At 41.1% G+C, this 20,366-nt stretch overlaps 1 protein-coding gene across 1 annotated transcript in view; it reads left to right on the top strand.

The window, feature by feature from the left end:
- TNIP2 (TNFAIP3 interacting protein 2) overlaps nt 1–14,189 on the top strand; it is a 31,430-nt gene extending 17,241 nt beyond the window's left edge. The window contains exons 3-6 of the mRNA XM_072620049.1: nt 2,969–3,058; nt 6,546–6,812; nt 9,213–9,332; nt 12,994–14,189. Coding sequence (XP_072476150.1) covers nt 2,969–3,058; nt 6,546–6,812; nt 9,213–9,332; nt 12,994–13,281 — 765 coding nt within the window. The 3' untranslated portion in view covers nt 13,282–14,189. The remainder of the gene's footprint in view (nt 1–2,968; nt 3,059–6,545; nt 6,813–9,212; nt 9,333–12,993) is intronic.
- The last annotated feature ends 6,177 nt before the right edge of the window (nt 14,190–20,366 follow it).

The raw sequence follows: 20,366 nt of genomic DNA, 5'->3' as shown, positions 1-20,366 counted from the left end.
TAGAAAGTGAGTTTTCAGTTTGGGATATTCAGGGTGGCAAAGCATCACATCACTCTGCCTAAGACTGGACCAAGTTTCTAGTCATGGAATTAGTCAGGCTGTTTCGGGGACTCCCCTATGGGAGAACAGTTGTCAGATGTGATTCCCAGATTATTTGAGGGGAATTCTGGATAAATGTAGATTGATAGAGAAAACGAATCACAGAATTTCACAATTGGAAGAGACCTTCAAGGCTTCTGAATCAATGCATCCCTTCATAGGTTTACATTATGCGATTATAAAGTACTTGGAAGGTGCTCATCTGGTCCACTGCTGTCATTTAACCGAGTTAAAAACAGAGGCCCAGAGAGATCTTGTATCTTGACCAAGATCCTAAGTGTAGTAAGTGGTCCATCTTGGTCTTATGACCCCCCAATCCAGGGCTCTTTACAGTACCCCACACTGCCTCTCCAGTAGGTGGCCAGCTAGCCTTCCCTGGAAGACCTCCAGTGACAGAGAACCCCCTTCCATTCCAGTTTTGAGCATTCTGGATTGTTGAGTTTTTCTTTACCTCAAGCAGAAATCTGCCCATTTGTAACTAGTCCTTCTGGCTCTCCATTCTGCCCTCTAGGGTCATGGAGAAGATATCAGTTCTAGCCTTCCACATGACAGGTCTGCAGATCCTTGAAGCTAGCCATCAGAGTGGTCCCTTCCCCAAGTCCATGTTCTGAGTAAATATGGAGAATTTTTCTGAGTGACCAGGCTAAGAGTAGAACACTGAATCTGTGGCAGAAAATGCCCTTGGGAGCAAGTCCTAACTGCCTCTTACTAGCTATGTCACCTGAAACAAAGTCACTTCCCATCTTGGGGACTCAGTTCCCAAATCTGTAAAACGGGAATCAGACAACACAACGTATTTAAAGTGCTTTGTGAGATTGTGGAGGGCTGTAGAAATGCCTGTTGCTATTAGTACCACTAAACTTCTTAGTTTAAGTGGTTAATTTCCTCATTTTAAGCAGCATGTAATTATTTCTAGTAGCTATATTTCAAGCTTTATTTAGGATACACATGCAAGAATAAATCTCCAAATTCTGCCATAGGAGTATAGATTTGATTGATTTTCATAAACTACATAATATTGACATTAGTGTAATGACATCTTTTGAAATTTCTTGTAGTGTTCATTCACTGAACATTAGTGTAAGGGTCCTTGGGTGTCATAGAGTTCAGCCCCCTCATTCTCCAGATGGGAAACAGACCTGAAGAGAAAGGGCTTGCTCTGGGTCACATCACAGTCTTAGGAACTGAAGGGATTTTAAAGAGATCTTGACTAACCTACTCAAAGTCCTGTTGCCTTCCCAATATGTATGAACTCCTGACTTGCTTCATTCATTCAAGCCCCTCCACAATCCAGCTTGAACTGATCTGTTCAGCTTTATCTCATATTATTGCTTGGCACATATTCTGTCTTCAGTCGAGCTGGTTTGTAACTTGCCGGCTGGAGGTCACAGCAACTGTTGGTTAGAACTCAGTTCTCCTGACTTTTGGACCAGTGCACCTTATTTTGTATAATAATAACAATAACATCCGTATAGCACCTACTATGTGCCAAGTGCTCTGCTAAGCACTTTTGAAATATTATCTCTTTCGATCTTCACGATAACCCTGGGAGGTAGGTGCTATTGTTATCCCCATTTTATAGATGAGGAAACCGAGGCAAATAGTGCTTACATGATTTGCCTAGGGTCATACAGCTAGTGAGTGTCTGAAGCTGGATCTGAACTCAGGTCTTCCTGACTCCAGGTCCAGCACTCTATCCGTTGGGGCCACCAAATTGCCAAGGAGTTAGACTACATCAGTTCTAATGCTGCTTCTGACACTTCCTAGGTGTGTGTTCTTGGGGCAAGTCACTTCTTCTCTTGGAGTCTCAGTTTCCTTGTTTGTAAAATGAGAATGATAACATTTGCACCATTCACCTCTCAACCACCGGGAAAATGCTATGTAAACTTTAAAGCCTATGGAAATTTGAGTTTATTATTTATTATTCTTTGAACTCTTTCCCCTAAGCTATAAGCAACAAAATAGTATCTAGCTTTTAGGACTAATTATTCCAATGCCCCATGCTGTAGGGGTTGGAGTCTGGAAGGTGAATGTCCTCACAAAATGTCGAAAGTCCTGTTTATCACGTTGACACCTGGGGCTTCCCTTCGCCTCCCAACTTCAGAGTTATTTGCTAGTTCTCTCTTCCTCCTCTCCCAAGTGTCTCTTTAGAAAAAAAGTACAAATAAGTGAAACAAAGCCAGTCATTGATTGGGGTTGATAGTGTAGGGCTCATCGGGGCCTGAGGTCCACCACCCTTCTACTGAAGGGAGCTGAGGTCTTTCTCATTCCCCGTCGAGATCGTTCAGTGCATTGATTTGAATTTTAGTGATTTAAATTTTGTTTGCTTTGATTTTATCGTATGGATCCCACTGCACCCCACCCTCCATTTTTCCTCTCTGTAGCTTGTTTGGACACAGGTGTTTGCGCGCTGGCACCTCCTTTACACTGTGCATTCCCGGAGAGCAGGAACTGTCTTTTGCCTTTCTCTGTAGCCCCAGCCCTCAGTGCACGGCCTGGGCACATAGTAGATGCTTGGAAAGTGCTGTGTTTGCTGTCTTGCTTTTACATTATTCTGCATAATAAGCTCAGGCAAGTCTCCCCAGAGTCTCTGAATTTTTTATATTTCATTTCCTAGAGCCAAGTTATCATCCATTCCATTGATAAATCACAGTTTGTTTGTTTTTTGGTAGGCCCCAGTCTTTGCTGCCACAAAACAGAGGAGTTCTCATATAGGGTCAATCCAGTTTGATTTTCTAAGTGACTAGAAGCACATGAAAAATTCCCCTTCAAACAAGGCTGGGAAAGGGCCGTTACTTAGTGGTTGTTGAGTCTGTGTTTCATGGGAGGGAAGTGTCACATTAAAGTATTTTTTTTTCTTCCTCCATAGCTACAATTTCCTGAAGGTGATGCCTCCGTTCATAGCATTATTTGTAAATTACAGGAAGAAAATAGGCTCCTGAAACAAAAAGTCATTCATGTGAGTATGTTTCCCCCTATTTCCTATTTGTGGGAGGAAGGTGTGGTAAAGAGAGCATCGTCCTCAGAATCAAGAAACCTGGGAAATCTGGATCTGACACCTCACTGCTCTTGGACTTCAGACACTCCATCTCTTTGAGTCTCAGTTTCCTCATTTATAATATAGGGCTAGGAAAATTTCCATTATTTTCTAACAATATTGTTAAGAAAAGTGCTTTGCAAACCGTAAAGTGGTACAGAAATGGCTCGTGATAGCCAGCTACCAAGACTAGCTGATATCATTAAGGCTAGTCTGGGTGTCTGACTGTTTCAGAATCATTACTATTTTATAACAATCCTATGGTGCAGATTTTATTCCCATTTAGTAGATGAGGAAACTGAGATAGGACAGCTAGTGGATCCAGCTTACCTCTCCATCTGATTTCACGTTCCTCCACCTCACTTCCTCGAAGTTAAAGTCAAACCGGGCTACTTCTTGTACTTTGTGACATGTCCATTGCCCACCTCTCAGCCTTTGCCTGGGATGGACTCCCATGCCTGGAATGCACTGTTTCCTGGCCTCTTCCAATGAAACCTCCCGCTCATGGGCCACTTCATCTCAAAGGCCTCTCTTGATTTTTCCTTCTCATTAATTAATGCCCTTCACAGCTCCACCAGAAATTACTTTGTATTTACTTGTATGTATTTGGTGTTGACTTTACTGTATACGTGTAATTTCCTTTATCGCCATGTAGCGCTTTTAAGTTTACAAAGCACTTTACGTATATTATCTCATTTTATCCTCATGACAGCTCTGGGAAGTAGATGTTATTACTCTTATTTTACAGACACAGGTTAAGTGACCTGTCCAGGGTCACACAGCTACTGAGTATCTGAGGCTGGATTTGAATTAAGGACCTCCCAGCTCCACAGGTCTATTTCTACCTTGCCACCTAGCTTCCATTAGACTAGAATTTACTTCAGGGCAGGGACTATTTTATTTTATTATTTTGTATCGCCGTTACCTGGTACATAGTAAGCACCTGCTTACCAAACTAGAGTGTCAGAGTTGGATTTGAACCCATTAGTCTAGGGCTCTTTCTAGTACACCAGAATATATCTTATGACCATGACCAATTCTACAGGAATTATTTTAAGTAGCCTAAAGCCTTGACCTTGTTTGGCTACACAAAGGGATGGCACACTCATGGCCTTGCTTCATTTGGGGGGAGGAAGTGGGGAGGAGGAAGAAAGGGAAAAATAGGGGAAGTTTAATGGTCACTCTAAGGAAGTAATAGAATTTTTGGTTTTTGCATTTGTGTGTGGGTTTTTTGTTTGTTTGTTTGAAATTACACTTAAGACACCAGGGAAGAAACAAGCCCATGCTGGAATTTCTGAAAGCCTCCTTTGTGGTTCTGACAAGGTTGTACCGTGGCAATCCTTCCTATCAACAAGTGGATATTTTAGAGTTAGGAGGCACTGAAATGATGTTCTAGGTCAAAGCCCTCCTTTTACAGAGGAGGAACTGAGATCTCATTGCCTTCCAAATAAAGTATCCACTCACAACCTTCTTCATTGACTCAGCCCCACTCTGTCCTCTCCTATCTTTGCATTTTGCTTACACTTTTCTCTGTTGGAGCAATGGCTGCCCTTCTCCCCCATCTCCATCTGTCCAAGCCTCCTTCCTCCAAGGCCCAATTCAGATGTCACCTTTTCCATAAAATTTCCCCTGACCCCTTCCCCCCTCCTCACCCCATGGGAAAAGTGGCCCTTCCTCCTCACATTCCTGGAGCACTTAGTCATGCCTTCTCTCACTCCCCTTTGTAGCACAATTATTTCTGTGCTTTTCCCTTCCTTCCATTCCCTGTACTTCCCCCCAAGCAGAGCCTGAACTGGATCTGTCTGTGTTCCCAGGGCCAACCACATTTCCCCTGCTCATAGTAGTCACTGATAAAATGCTTATAGAAATGAATTGCCCAGAGAGAAGGGATTTGCCCAAGGTCATATGACTAGTTAGTTGCAATTCAGGGCTGGAATTCAGGTTGTTGGTGTCTGGATTCTCACGCTAGTGTTTTTTGGGTTTTTTCTGGGCTTACATTGCAGCAGGACAAGTAGTTCCAGGCAGAACATTACACGTACACAGCAGACACTGAACATAGTGGATTTGACTTTGTGAGATCACTAGTTAAGAGAACCAGCTAAATAGCATTAGATGTAATCGATTGGTTTTTTTTTTAACTCATAAATAACTTAAGTATTGAATGATAGGGGGAAATGAGGTTCCATGAGAGTGATGGAGCCGGAGGACTAGAGCTCAGAGGTGGCACTAAAACCCTAGGTGGATGGTGTGGTTCCCTGTGTAATGTTCTCATTTGTCAAGCATGCATGATCCCGCAAGGAATATATAAAACAAGTGAAATTAACATGGGATTCAGAGCCAGAAGGAACATAAAGGGAAATGATCAAGTCCAACATTCTCATTTCATAGAGGAGGAAATGAGGTCCAAAGAAGGGGTATGACTTTTCCAAGATGGCAGAGCAGGTTGCAGAGACAAGACTTGAACCTTGGTCCTCTGGTTTCTTTACTCTCATAGTAACTCCTTTTTTTAACCTCTTTCCCTATTATTTGATACTTAAATTATATGCACTGTTACTGTTGCCATGAAAATCTTTGAATAGATTTTGCATTTTTGTAACACTTTCAATATATATCTATATCTATCCTATCTCTGTGTGTGTGTTCTTTACTAGAGAAATCTCAGTACAAAGGGCACAATTCCTTTCTAACTGTACTGTCAGAATGCTCCCCAAAGGTTGCAGGTGTGCAGGTTAGCTGCACTTCTTTCTCCATCATCCCAGTCCTATGGAGTTTTGTTGCTTTTAAATTTTTTTGCCAATTTGATGGAAGTGGGGTGGGCCCTTGAGGTTGTTGGAGGTTGAATTTTTCATTATTCGTGTAACTGAGAATTTTTTTCTAATGATAATTAGAAATCTGTGTTTCTTTTTTTCAAGATCATCTGTTGATATCCTTTGTTTATCCACCATGGTTTGGGAATCATTGCTATGACTTGTTAACAATTCCTTATATAATGTAGATTAAAAAAGTCTGTTCTGTTTGTCATGTTATCTTTTCCCTCAGCTTGTTACTTTTATCTTAATTATATTGGTTTTTGTTGTACAGAAACTTTTAGTGTAGGTGATTATATATTTAGACATCAATTATATAATTATAGTTTATACTTTCTTCTATGTCTATCTTTCCTTCCATTTGCCAGATTAAAAAAAAAAGCATCTCCTTTTCATAACTGAGACTGTTCATTTGCTGTTGGTTTTTTTAAAGTAGCATTGAGTTGAATATCTAGCACTTACATACAGTACAGGAGATGGGTGAACCTTGGTGGTGGTCATAGTGGGGCTTATCTGTGGTGGGGGGTAGTTTCCTCTTGAGGTCTTTTGGGGAAAAAAAAATGCTTGTCCTGCCTTCACCAAGACCAATTCTTCTTTCTCAGGTGGAAGATCTGAACGCCAAATGGCAGAGGTATGATGCCAGCAGGGATGAGTATGTGAAGGGCCTCCATCTGCAGCTGAAGGAACTGAAAGTCCTTCCTGAGCAGGGTTTGCCCATGAGCCCAGAACTTATGCAGAAGGAGATTTTCCGGCTAAACAAACTGTTGGAAGAAAAAATGACTGATTGTTTGAAAGTAAAACGGGAGCTAGAAGATATCAAGAAGGCAAAAGATGGAGACAGTGAGCGGATACAGATGTTGGAGCAGCAGGTCAGCAAGGGTTCAGAGAATTTGATTCAGACTAAGAAATCCTTTCCATTGATAAGCTACAGCTTGTTCTGCTAGCCCCTGATCAATGGTACCCTCCTTGCTTCCACAAAACAGATTATTTTTATACTGGGATTTTATTATGATCAATCCAGTTTGGTTTTGAAGTGACTATGTCACTAAAAAAGATATTTATTTTTTAATTAATTAATTAATATTTAATTAAACTTAATTTAAGTATCAAATGATAGGGAAAGAGTTTTTTGGGGGGAGGGTAAGAGTTGTTTGGTTTTTTTTAAAAAAAGTGACATGAACTTGTAACTGGAAATATGTTTCTAGGAGGGGAATCATTAAATTTTCTTAGTGTCATGAGATTTAGTGGTGGAAGGGACCTTGGAGATCAGTGGACAAACATTTATTAAGCCTGCTGTGTCTCAGGTATTATTCTAGGCCCTGGAGAGACAAAGACAGAAATGAAAGAGTTCTTCTCCCCCAGGAGCTTACATTCTACAAGGGGAGACAATATGCATATACATGGGTATATACCCAACAGATTACGGTGGTAGAAAATGATAGATTTGACAACTAATTGAATATGGGGGGTATCAATGAGGAGTTGAGGATTATTATTGGAGTTGTGAACCTCGGTTCTCAGAAGGATGGTGGTGCCCTCAACAATAGGAAAACTCAGAAGAAAGATGAAAGAAAAGGAAATGATGTCTATTTTGGAGATGTTAAATTTGAGATGCCTTAGGAACATCTTGTTCTTAATGTCCAAAAGCAATTGCTAATGTAGGAGAGATGTTCAGAAGAAAGACTGGACTGTATACGCGCACACACACACACACACACACGCACGCACACACACACATACACAGTCTACATAGAGATTATAATTAAATCCATGGAAGCTGGTGGGCTTGCTCCCTAAGTGAGAGCGTAAAGCCAGAATAGAATAGGATCTGGGACAGAGCCTTGGGTATTCCCCACAGTGAAGGATGGATGAAAGTCATCCATGGATGAAAATCCCACAAAGTGAACAGGGCTGTCAGACCATCAAGAGGAGAAGCGAGAGCAGAGTATCACAAAACCCTAGAGAGGAGAGAGTGGAAAGGAGGAAAGGAAGATTCAGCTGTGAGAGATGCTGCAAAGAGGTTGAGAAGGATGAAGATTGAGAAAAAGCCATTGGATTTGGCAACTAAGAGGCACTCTAACCCTGAAGAGAAGAGCTTCAATTGAGTAATGAGGTCAGAAGCCAGATTGCAGAATGTTTCAAAGAGAGTGAGACAAGAGGAAGTGAAGGGACCCATTCTAGACAGCTTTCTGGAATTTAGCAAAGAAAGGGAGGAGAGATTGAGCTTCCTCATCTTGAGAATGAGGAAACTGAGACTCAGAGGGGATGATGATCTGATACTATGGAGGTGAATGGGTCACATTAGTTTGTGGCTGACGAGCTCAATCTGTTGAGATTGCAGGGTCAGTTTGCATAAGCCAAATTCACCAGCTCCTCTGACTTTATCTTAATTCCAAATTAACTACCTTGAAGTTCTGTGCTTTGGATCCTGTCGGGAAAATCGCAGGAGTGGGATGGTGGAAAGGGACGATGGCCTGAGCAAGAAAGATTTAGATAAAGTTGGTCAGTGCAAACCTATCACTGACACAAATTCTACTGTATCATCTTATATAAAATGATAGGATTCCAAGCTAAGAGGGTCTATAGAAATCACCTAGTATAGAGGTCTACAAACTTGGTTCCATAAACTTTTTTTAAAAAAATATTTTGATAATTGTATTTTAATATAATTGGTTTCCTTTGCATTCCTTTGTATTTTATTTTATTCCTTTATAAACCTTACTCTGGCTAACATGGTGGCACATGCTAGTGGATTGATTGAGTTTGGGAGTTTTGAACTGCTGTAGGGCTAAAGCCAATCAGGGTCCTCAGTAATGGGAGAAGAAAGAGCACCAGGATGCCCAAGGTGTGTTGAATTGGCCCAGGTCAGAAAAATCAATCCCATCAAAGCTTTTCAGGTAAAGTAGGGAGACCCAACCTCAAACAAGTAAATAAATCCTGAAGAGTTTGGAGGCTTCACCAGACTGACAAAGGAGTTCTATGACCAAAAAAAGCTTAAGAATCTGTGATCTAGTCCAGTGCCCCCTTTTTGTAAAGAAGGAGATGGAGGGGAAAGAAGGGAAGTAGTTTGCACAAGGTCAAACAGTCAATGTGTAGGAGGGTGGGCTGGGACTTGAATTCCTATCCTAGAATTTCAAATCCATTAGTTTTTCCCTTAAACAAGTGCTTAGGGAAGTGATTTTTTTATTTTTTATTTGCCCTTGACTGTCATTGGCAAAATGTTTTTTAATGCCTCTGATGGGAAGCACTTAAGTTTTCTCTGTTTTCAGGTGCTTGTTTACAAGGATGATTTTACGTCAGAAAGAGCTGATCGGGAGCGGGCACAAAGCAAGATTCAAGAACTTAAGGAAAAAGTTGCAACCCTGCAACACCAGATATCCAGGAGACAGGTAAAGCACTGAAATAAAACCAAAGATTTTTATTGTGAATTGCCTTTTAAAGGTTAATCAGCTAACAAAATTGTATTAAGCGCCTAACATGTACTAGGCACTGCCTCCAACTGACAGATTCCAGCCCTGGCACTGCCTCAGGAGTCAGAAAGACCTGAATTCAAATTTGACCTCAGACACTTGGTACAGTGACCCTGGGCAATTCACTTAACCTCTGTCTGCCCTAGTTTCTTCAAATGTAAAATGGGGATAATGTAGCACCTACCTTCCAGAGGATCAAATGAGATGATATTTACAAAGAAATTAAAGTAGTGCCTGGCAGATTGTAGATTTTAATAAATGGGTTATTCCCTTCCCTTGCCCTACTAATACCTAATAGCCCACTTTTATAGAGCACTTTAAGTTTACAGAATCTGCTTTAAATATAGTTATCATTGCACAAGTTTAAAGGAAATGAGAAGTGGGCTTCTGTTAAGGCAATGAGCCAATGACATTCCTATTAATAAAACCATTTTGCAGTTTTAAATCTAATCACTTGACTTGACTTTTGTCCTTTAAAAAAGAAAATATATAATGTGGAAATATGTTTAATATGATTGTACATATATAGCGTATATCAGATTGCATGCCATCTTGCAGAGGGAGGGGAGGGAGAGGGAAAAATTTGGAACTCAAAATCTTATAAAAGTGAATGTTGAAAATGAAAAAGAAATTAATTAACAAAAAGGAAAATATAAATGCATGTCTTGTATACCTTTGTGAGTATTTTCTTAGCCAGAATTATATCTATTAGTGATGCAGGGGATGGCCAGTTTAGAGATGCTGAATTCAAGAACCAGGACCAAGAGTAAAAAGAAAACGTACAGTGATGGGGAAATAGGCAACTAATGTGATAAAACAATTTTATAAACAACAAGGAGAAAAGTAGAACAGATTCTTGAAAGTTAGAAACAAGAAATTCTTTAATTGTAGAGCTAGGAGTCACTTTGAGTATTTTTCACTTTGTCAATAAACCAATCCAAACATGGAATAAATACATGTACATATATATATGTACATTTCATTTGAACCTCATGACAATCATGTGATGTGAGTACCTGATGACCCCCATTTTACAGATAAGGAAATGGAAACTGAGAGGTTAAGTGACTTACACAGCTAGTAAAGTCCGTCTGACTGCAGGCTCAGAATGGGAAGGAAGGAAGGAAGAAAGGAAGGAAGGAAGGAGGGAGGGAGGGGGGAAGGAAAGGAAGGAAGGAAGAAAGGAAGGAAGGAAGGAAGGAAGGAAGGAAGGAAGGAAGGAAGGAAGGAAGGAAGGAAGGAAGGAAGGAAGGAAGGAAATCAATGCAGGGAGTTTACAGTCTCCCTATGGAGGTAATGCGTCTGTGCAAAGCACATGTAAGATCACTCGAGAGTGAGCTGGGGGGAATCAGGAAAAGCTTCAGAACAAGTGATATTTTGAGTTGAGCTCTAATTATAACATTTGGAGTTACAATTTTTTTAATCTAAACTTCCAGCATTTCAAATGTGTAATGGTTAAATTATTTTTGCTCAGTAAAAAAAATGTACTTTCTCTCTTATGTTGCTTTAGTGGAGCTCCTGAGGTTTAGAGTCTGAAGGGGACCTTGGAAATCTAGTCTAATTCTGTCAGTTCACAGATGGAGAAACTGAGGCTAAAGGAGGTCAAGTGATCTGCACAAAGTCACATAGGCAGTAACACTGATATAACCGCAGAAGATTAGTGTTCTCTGGGTTTGACTAGATGCTCGTTGTGCTCAAGTTTTAGAAGCTCTAGAGCAGTGAATTCTCTCCCATTCTCCCTATTAGACAGACACTCAGCCAAGCTGTAAAATGTTTCCCTCTCACTTAGCCTCAAACTGAGACCATTTCACCAAGTGTAGTGTTTTCTGCGTAGTGACTGTTGCATATTCAGCCCCATTTTTCTCCTGTGTGAGGAAAGGCATCAGGGTGCTGTGACATGGTTGGGGAGAGTGTCTGACCCTTAAGCATGTAGATACTGTAGGGGCTAATGCATGGTGGTAAGAAGTCCATGTGGTAATGAGGGAGCACAAGGTCTGCTGAGGCGAGGCCTTCTGAGAAGGGAAGGCAGTGAGAACAGGCTCTGTTGTGGACCGGGGTCATCCGAGCATTTGTGGTGGTGTGGATTGCTTGGATCCCTCCCACCAGGTTCTGAAGGGTCATGTTCTTTATATTTATGTGTTTCCCTATGACAAGCCATGTGCTCTTCTCCTTCAAAATGCTAAATAAATTCTGAATAGTGTTGGAATGTGGAAGGAGAGAAGGTAGGAAAGAAGAATGAGCACCGGCTTGCAAGTCAGAAGACCTGGGTTCAAAAATCCCATTGCTGATGGGAAGTTATTTCACCTGTGTGGGCCTCAGTTTCTTCTGCTGTCAAAAGGGAAGTTTGGACTAAGTAATCCTGAGAGATTCTGATAACTAACTCTTGATCTGTGATTAACCTGGGTTCAAATCCTGGTTTTTCCACTTCATGCAATTGTGCCCTTGGAGAAGTCACTTTGTTTCCCTGGGCCTCAGTTTCTTTATCTGTAAAAGGAATGGTTTGGACTTGCTGATTCTCAATCCAAGTCCCTTCCAACCCTAAATCTTAGGAATGTGGGTCAAAGTAGTCAAGGAAAGCTTCCCAGTGAAGGGAGGACTTGAGCCAGGCCTTGGAGGAGGAGGAGGATTTAGACAGTCTTGGTGGCTTTCCCATGGCTGATTTCACTTTTGAGGAAAGCAAAATAGAGTATGGTCAGTCAGTCACCAAGCATTTATTCAGTGCTTATTATGGGTCAGACCCTGGGAAACAAAGAAAAGCAAAACCCCAATGCCTGCCCTCAGAGAGCTTATATCCTAATGTGGAAAGCAGCAAGCAAAAATCTGTGTACATACAAGATAGGTATATTTGCATACGTACATGGAAGGTGGTCTTAGAGGGGAAGACCTCTTGCAAGGGGTGTGACTTCAGCTGAGCCTTGAGGCAGAGGAGAAGAGGCAGACCCTCATCCCAAGCCCTATTCCTTTATGACGCTTCCTGCAGGAATTCTTTCTTGACAGTCTTCTGTCTGACTAGCTGACCATGAGTTTTCCCTTCTCAAATTTGCATAGATTAGATCATTCCTTTGCCTTAATCTGGTAGGTGGCCCAGTGGATAGTGATAGACTTGGAGTCAGGAAGACCTGAGTTCAAATATACTAGGTATGTGACCTTGGGTGAGTCACTTAACCCTGTTTGCCTCAGTTTCCTCATCTGTAAAATGGTGGTAATAGCACCTACCTCCCAGGATGGTTGGGAGCATGAAATGAAACAACTTATTTAAAGGGCTTTGCAAACCTTAAAACACAACAAAAATGATACCTATCATTTTCATTCTCACATTCTCCCTTGTCCATACCTATTTATATATGTGTGGTCTCCTTTCTGAGAGTGGGACTAGTCTTTTTTTCATCTTTCTGTCTTCAGCACCAAGCATAGTGTCATTCATGCCATTGGTGCTTAGTAAGTGTTTATCTGAGGTGAGATGAATTGAATGTAAGAATGTGTAGCTGGCTTCCACAAGAAAATGCTTTTAAATGGTAAAATGTAAAAAATTAAATGTTGTAGAATGGCCAAAAGACTCCTAACTGTTTTTCCCCCACAGGAGTCGAGAGAGACAAAAGGCCACTACAGGATTCACATAGGTCAAAAAAATCACACACAACGCCTAGAGACAGATGCTGCAGAGGCCTTGCTCAGGACAGAGCCCCCAAGCACAAGGAGACCTATCCCACAGCCTGAACACCCTGAAATTCAAGCAGACAGAGGAATCTCTGGCCCTGACTTGAGAGGTCAAGGTCAAGGAGACCTTCACTGCCCTCACTGCATGAGGTTCTTTCATGATGAGGAGGGTGAAGAATTTCTTAGACACGTGTCTGAATGCTGTCAGTGACCAAGTCACCTGAACAAGTGGGCCCAAGGCAGGGCCAGGGTGAATTGGCTGCAGAAACTCTCCAGTCGTTCAGCTGGACAATCTGGTCCCCTAAAGATATGAGGACAAAAATGGGAGAACTGATCTGCCAGGGTAGATCCCATTTAGATCTCATTTGAGTTCTGTGACATTCCAACTCAAAGCCTACTGCCTAGCATGCTGGAGTGGAGAAGGAGAATCAGCTATCAGATCTCTCCAGAAAGGGCAGAATGGCAGCATACCAGGTGATCAAGTGCCTGGTAACCATTTGGGTAAGATTCCATCCCTTCAAGGATGAGCTGGGAAGAGTAAACACAAATTTATCTTTCTGTTGAAGAAAGCACCAGTTTCTAATAGTCAGAATTCTGACTCAGTCATTTACACCTGGTAAAAATGGGTTTAGCTAAAGATGGTCCAATTCAACATGGACAACTGAGGTGTAGAAGATGGCTGGGATGGGACAGTTTGAATGAAATTTGCCCATCTTTGGGAAGGACAAGTATTACTGAGTGTTCTTCCCAATGGTCTCACAATGCAGCACATGGGGCACAGTCTATCATATATAGGAGAAGACCCAAACTGATGCTACATCAAAGCCTTCACATGTTGCAATGTATCAAGTATGGAGTGTAGAAGTGTGGAAGGCCTTTAGGTCACACAGATGAGTTAGATTTGGCTCAAGAATGGGGGTCTGACTATCACTGCCCTGTCCTGTGGCAAGGGTGGGGAATAGGCTGCTGGAAGCCTCAAAGTCCCCTTCTGTTTTTGCACTGATGTACCTTGTATTGGCAAGTTGCAATTTTTTTCTTTAGACATTGAGAAGTTTAAATGAAGATTTAAAAACATATTTTATATTCACTTATTTTTATAATAAAATATATTGATGTGACTATTGATGTTTTCATGTGTTCATTCATCTAAACCTCTGATTTAAAAAAAAGATTGAATAATATGAGGCTGTTGGGGAATTCTTATGACCAAGAGTAATTGGACCTTCTTGGACAAGATGTATCTATCACTGGAAGTCTGATGACTGTGGGTCAGAGATAGGTAGTTGTGTGTGTGTGTGTGTGTGTGTGTGTGTGTGTGTGTGTGTGTGTTCGTCCTTCGTTGCTGAAGAAGACCATGCCATCAGAGAAATGGTGACATGAGTTGCACTTGACTTTGTTGAGTGAGGGAGGGCTGTGCAGGTCACCAGTCTCACTTTCTCCTCCTGAGCCTTCTGGATCCAGTGACCAGATATTCACCTAGCTGCCCCCGTCAGAGATAGGACAATAAACTGAAAGGAGAGAAATGCCTTAATATGTTAAGGAATACTAGTCTTGCTGAGTAGCAGCTTCAGCCACCTCTGGCACAGACTGGGTTTTTATAAGCTTTCAGGCCCCCTTAAAGTGTACAACTAACTACAACATTCTATAGTAAATCAGGATAGAAAAGTAAGAGAGGGAAAGGTAGAGAAAGAGAGGGATCCACCAAGGGAGAAAAGGGGAATATTTGGGATGTAACTAGCAGGATTTATTATAAGAAAACATTCCCCATTCAAGGGTAGGAAACAAGGGGAAATAACCAAATATTTTGATAATTGTGAAAGAAGTTCTTTGAGATAAGACTGCAGGGTCTCTTTATCCAAGAACAGCAAGTAGTTGTTACAACAGTGACAAGACCATCCACTTTACCCTGACCTTGCATAGTTTGTTTTATGTTATTTCCCCTTCAGTAGCAACTGGAGACTTTCTACTGTTAGGCCACTAGCTAACTGAGGGATTAGCCCATCAATGTGTTGTAAAATAATTGGGCTTCCTCTTTTCCCCTACAAGGCCAAGGACAGACTCTTAGGGCATTCTAGCAGAGACCTTCCTCTAGAATGGCATGAATTCATTTATTACTGCTCTTTGGCCTCAGTCATTCAATCCATTCTGAATCCTCACTACCTCACTGCCATCTAACCTATGCTTCATCCCATATTATGTCATCCCACATGTCCCTGTATTTGGTATGTAGTGAAGGTCTAATAAATGCTGGTTGACTTGGTTGCTTTTGTGATCGGTTGCACATAGTGGTACATGCTTGTTGAACTGACAATTAAATTCAGTGGTTCTAATTTACAGAATTTCTGACCATCCATTCTACTCCATTTCATCAGTCATCATCCCAGTCTGATAGCCCTTTAAAAAATGAAATGGAGTTATTCTGCCATGGACTTGTTTTTGGTGAACCCATGCTGGCTCTTAGTGATCACTATTTTCTACTCTAAATCCTCACTAATCATCTTGTTCATAGTATGTTCTAGAATTGATGTCAAGTTCGCTTGTGTATGGTTTGCAGAGTGTATTGTCTTCCCATTCACCTTTCCTTTTAAAAACAAATTGGGGGGGGGAGGCGGAGCCAAGATGGCGGAGTGAAAGCAACGACTCACCTAAGCTCCTGGAAAAACTCCTCTGGATATCTCCGGGGGGAGAGTCTGACCAGACTTTGGAGGTGTAGAATCCAGTGGGTGACAGACTTTGACAGATTCGGAGCCCAGGCTGGACCAGAGGGTCCACGGGAGGGATCTGTTCCGCGGGGGTAAGACCCCGGCGCACAGCGCAGCGCGGTCGGCGCGGCAGGGCGGAGGGGACCAGAGGAGCCCGAGAGTGGCGGGCGAGACCAGCGGAGCAGGAGATAAGCCAGGCCGAGCCGGTGAGAGCCGCTGAGTGCCAGACATCAGCGCAGCAGCCCTTGAGATCTTCAGCCTGAAGACGGACTTCGGTGGGTCACTACTTGAACTTCCAGGAACTGGGATGGCAGAGTGATCAGTAAGTGCTCTCTCCTCCCCCCTGATGACCGTGAGGGAACCATAAAATTCTTTCCCAGATTAATCCTGGATCAGCGGGAACAGCAGAAGGGGGCGGGTGGTCTCATAACACCAGAGGCTGGAAAAGTGGCAAAGGGGGATTCTTCCTACTGTAGCGGAGACGGCTGGAGGGACAGACGACCCAGGGCAGAGAAAATTCGCACTGAGACCCAGGCAAGCCTCAGAGCCGGGAGACGAGCCCAAGGAGGGGCGGGAACACGCGTTAGCTTCTAGGCGTGCCCCAGCCCTCCAGGGGAAAAGGGAAGACAATAGGGAAGCTGGGATCACCATCCCCTGACCTTGCCTTTGCCTCAAGTCAGCTGAGGAGATATCCTGACGACAGACCACCCCTCCCACATACCTAACAAGCTAACCCCAGGGTTGATCGGGGAAACAAAAAACAAAAGCCTGCTTTTAGCCTAGACACACATCAGCTCAACTTAAAGATCTGTACCTTCTGACTGAAAGAACCAAAAGCTACAACACTCAGCCAACATCATGAATCGGAAAAAGCAGACGAAAAGTGAAAAAACCATAGAATCTTTCTATGGGGATAAGGACCAAAACACAAACACCAAAGAGGTTAGAGCTGAGACTGTACTTCCATCTGAAACCTCAGATGGGACTATGAATTTCTCTCAAGCACAACTAGACTACCTGGAACGTCTGAAGAAGGATATAAAAGAAAAACTGGCCAATGATTTTAAAACTATAAAAAAAGAATTCACTGATGAGAACATCACCCTGAAAAAGAAAATTGAAGAAATGGAAAAGGAAGTTCAAAAATTAACTGGAGAGAATAATTCCCTAAAAGGAAGAGCTAATCAAATGGAAAAGGAAACCCAAAACCTAATTGGAAAAATTGATCAGATGGAAAAGGAAACCCAAAACCTAACTGGGAAAATTGGTCGAATGGAAAAAGAAGTACAAAAATTAAATGGAGAAAATAGCTCCTTAAAGGGAAAAATTGGTCAGATGGAAAAGGAGATGGAAAAGCTAACTGAAGAAAACACTACGATGAAGATTAGAATTGGGCAAGTAGAAACTAATGACTCAATGAGGCAACAAGAATCAGTCAAACAAAATCTAAAGAATGAAAAGATAGAAGAAAATGTAAAATATTTAATTGGAAAAACAACTGACCTGGAAAACAGATCCAGGAGAGAAAATCTAAGAATTATTGGCCTGCCAGAAACCCATGATGAAGAAAAGAGTCTGGACAATATCTTCCAGGAAATCATCAAGGAAAACTGTCCAGAAGTACTAGACTCAGAGGGCAAAATAGTCATCGAAAGAATCCACCGTTCCCCTCCCGAAAGGGATCCCAAACTCAAAACCCCAAGAAATATAGTTGCCAAATTCCAGAGCTATCAAGTGAAGGAGAAAATACTACAAGCAGCCAGAAAGAAACAATTCAAATATCAAGGACACACAGTCAGGATCACACAGGACCTTGCAGCTTCTACATTAAAAGATCGAAAGAATTGGAACCCAATATTCCGTAAGGCAAAGGAGTTGGGACTTCAACCAAGGATCAACTACCCAGCAAAGTTCAGCATAACATTTCAGGCAAGGAGAAAGTCATTCAACGAAATAGGGATTTCCAGAGCTTCCTGACCAAAACACCAGAACTCAATAGACAATTTGATCTTCAAATGCAGGTCTCCAGAGAATCATAAAAAGGTAAACAGAGGGGAACAAACAAAAACAAAAACTTGCTACTCAATTAGGGCAAACTGTTTACCTCCCTATAAGGGAAGATGATACCTGTTAATCTTGAGAACTGTGCAGCTATTAAGATAAAAGGGATATATGTAGAGGGAACGGGCATAAAGTAAATGATGTCATGTCAAAAATATGATTTAAGTATGAGAAGGGAATGTAATAGGAGGTGTGGAAAGGGGGAAGCAGAAAATGGCAAATTATATCACAGGAAGAAGTACAAAACTATAGTAGAGGGAAGGAGGGGAGGGAGATGAGTATTGTTTGAGAGGTACTCTCATCTGATTTGTTCAAAGGAGGGAACAATAATCTTGAGTAGATAATCCTAACTAGCTCTATAGGTAGTAGGAGGGGAAGGGGGAAGGAAGGGTAGGGAGGCTAAAAGGGAGGGAAGAAACAATAAGAGTAAAGGGGAGTAAAAGGGAGGGGGGCTAAAAGAAGGAGGGGAAGGCTGCAGGAGGAGGGGGAGAAAAGTGAATACTATTGAGGAGGGGAAGGGAGACGGGAGAGCTAAAAGCACAAATGGTGGGAAAGAGGTTGGAGGGAAATACACAGATTGTAATCATAACTGTGAATGTGAATGGAATGAACTCTCCCATAAAACGGAGACGGATAGCAGAATGGATTAAAAGCCATAATCCAACAATATGCTGCTTACAAGAAACACATTTGAAACGGGGGGATACACATAGGATAAAGGTAAAAGGATGGAGCAGAATATATTGTGCTTCAGCTCATGTAAGAAAGGCAGGAGTAGCAATCCTAATCTCAGACAAAGCAAAAGCAGAAATAGATCTAATCAAAAGGGATAGGGATGGAAACTATATCCTGCTAAAAGGCACCATAGACAATGAAGCAATATCATTACTAAACATGTATGCTCCAAGTGGTATAGCATCCAGATTCTTAGAGGAGAGGTTGGGGGAGTTGAAGGAAGAAATTGATAGCAAAACTATACTAGTGGGGGACCTCAACCTCCCCCTCTCTGAACTCGATAAATCCAACCTCAAAATAAACAAGAAAGAGGTTAAGGAGGTAAATAAAACTCTGGATAAGGTAGATATGATAGATCTTTGGAGAAAATTAAATGGGAATAGAAAGGAATATACTTTTTTCTCAGCGGTACATGGAACATTTACAAAAATTGACCATGTACTAGGACATAAAAATCTCACAATCCAGTGCAGAAAGGTAGAGATAATCAATGCATCCTTTTCAGATCATAATGCATTAAAAATTACATGTAATAAAAGGCCATGGAAAGAGAAACCAAAAATCAATTGGAAACTAAATAATCTAATTCTAAAGAAGGGTTGGGTTAAAGAAGAAATCATAGAAACAATCAACAATTTCATTCGAGAGAATGACAATAGTGAGACAACATACCAAAACTTATGGGATACTGCAAAAGCAGTTATTAGGGGAAGTTTTATATCTCTGAATGCTTACATAAATAAAATAGAGAAAGAGGAGATCAATGACTTAGGCTTGCAGTTGAAAAAGCTAGAAAAAGAACAAATTGAAAATCCCCAAGTAAATACCATATTAGAAATACTGAAAACCAAAGGAGAGATTAATAAAATTGAAATTAAGAAAACTATTGAATTAATAAATAAAACCAATACTTGGTTTTATGAAAAAACTAATAAAATTGATAAACCTTTGGTCAATCTGATTAAAAAAAAGAAAGAAGAAAACCAAATTACTAATATTAAAAATGAAAGGGGTGAACTCACCTCCAATGAGGAGGAAATTAAAACAATAATTAGAAACTACTTTGCCCAACTTTATGCCCACAAATTCGATAATCTAAACGAGATGGATGAATATTTTAAAAAATACAAATTGCCCAGATTAACAGAAGAGGAAGTTGAATACTTAAACAACCCCATCTCAGAAAAAGAAATTGAACAAGCCATCAATGAACTCCCTAGCAAAAAATCTCCAGGGCCAGATGGATTCACAAGTGAATTCTATCAAACATTTAAAGAACAGTTAATTCCAATACTACATACACTATTCTTGAAAATTGGGGAAGAAGGAGTCCTCCCAAATTCTTTCTATGATACAAATATGGTTTTGATACCCAAACCAGGAAGAGACAAAACAGAGAAAGAAAATTATAGACCAATTTCCCTAATGAATATAGATGCAAAAATTTTAAATAAGATTCTAGCAAAACGAATACAGCATCTTATCACGAGATTAATACATTATGATCAGGTAGGATTCATACCAGGACTACAGGGCTGGTTCAATATTAGGAAAACTATTAGCATTATCGATCACATCAACAACAAAGCTAACAAAAACCACATGATTATCTCAATAGATGCAGAAAAAGCTTTTGACAAAATACAACATCCATTCCTACTAAAAACATTGGAGAATGTAGGAATAAAGGGAACTTTCCATAAAATAATAAGCAGTATCTATCTAAAACCTTCAGCAAGCATTATATGCAATGGGGATAAGCTAGATGCATTCCCAATAAGATCAGGGGTGAAACAAG

The sequence above is a fragment of the Notamacropus eugenii genome, chromosome 6 (genome assembly GCF_028372415.1).
Source record: "Notamacropus eugenii isolate mMacEug1 chromosome 6, mMacEug1.pri_v2, whole genome shotgun sequence".
NCBI lineage: Eukaryota > Metazoa > Chordata > Mammalia > Diprotodontia > Macropodidae > Notamacropus > Notamacropus eugenii.
The sequence above is the reverse complement of the archived record's forward strand: the minus strand, read 5'-3'. Positions and strand labels throughout refer to the sequence as shown.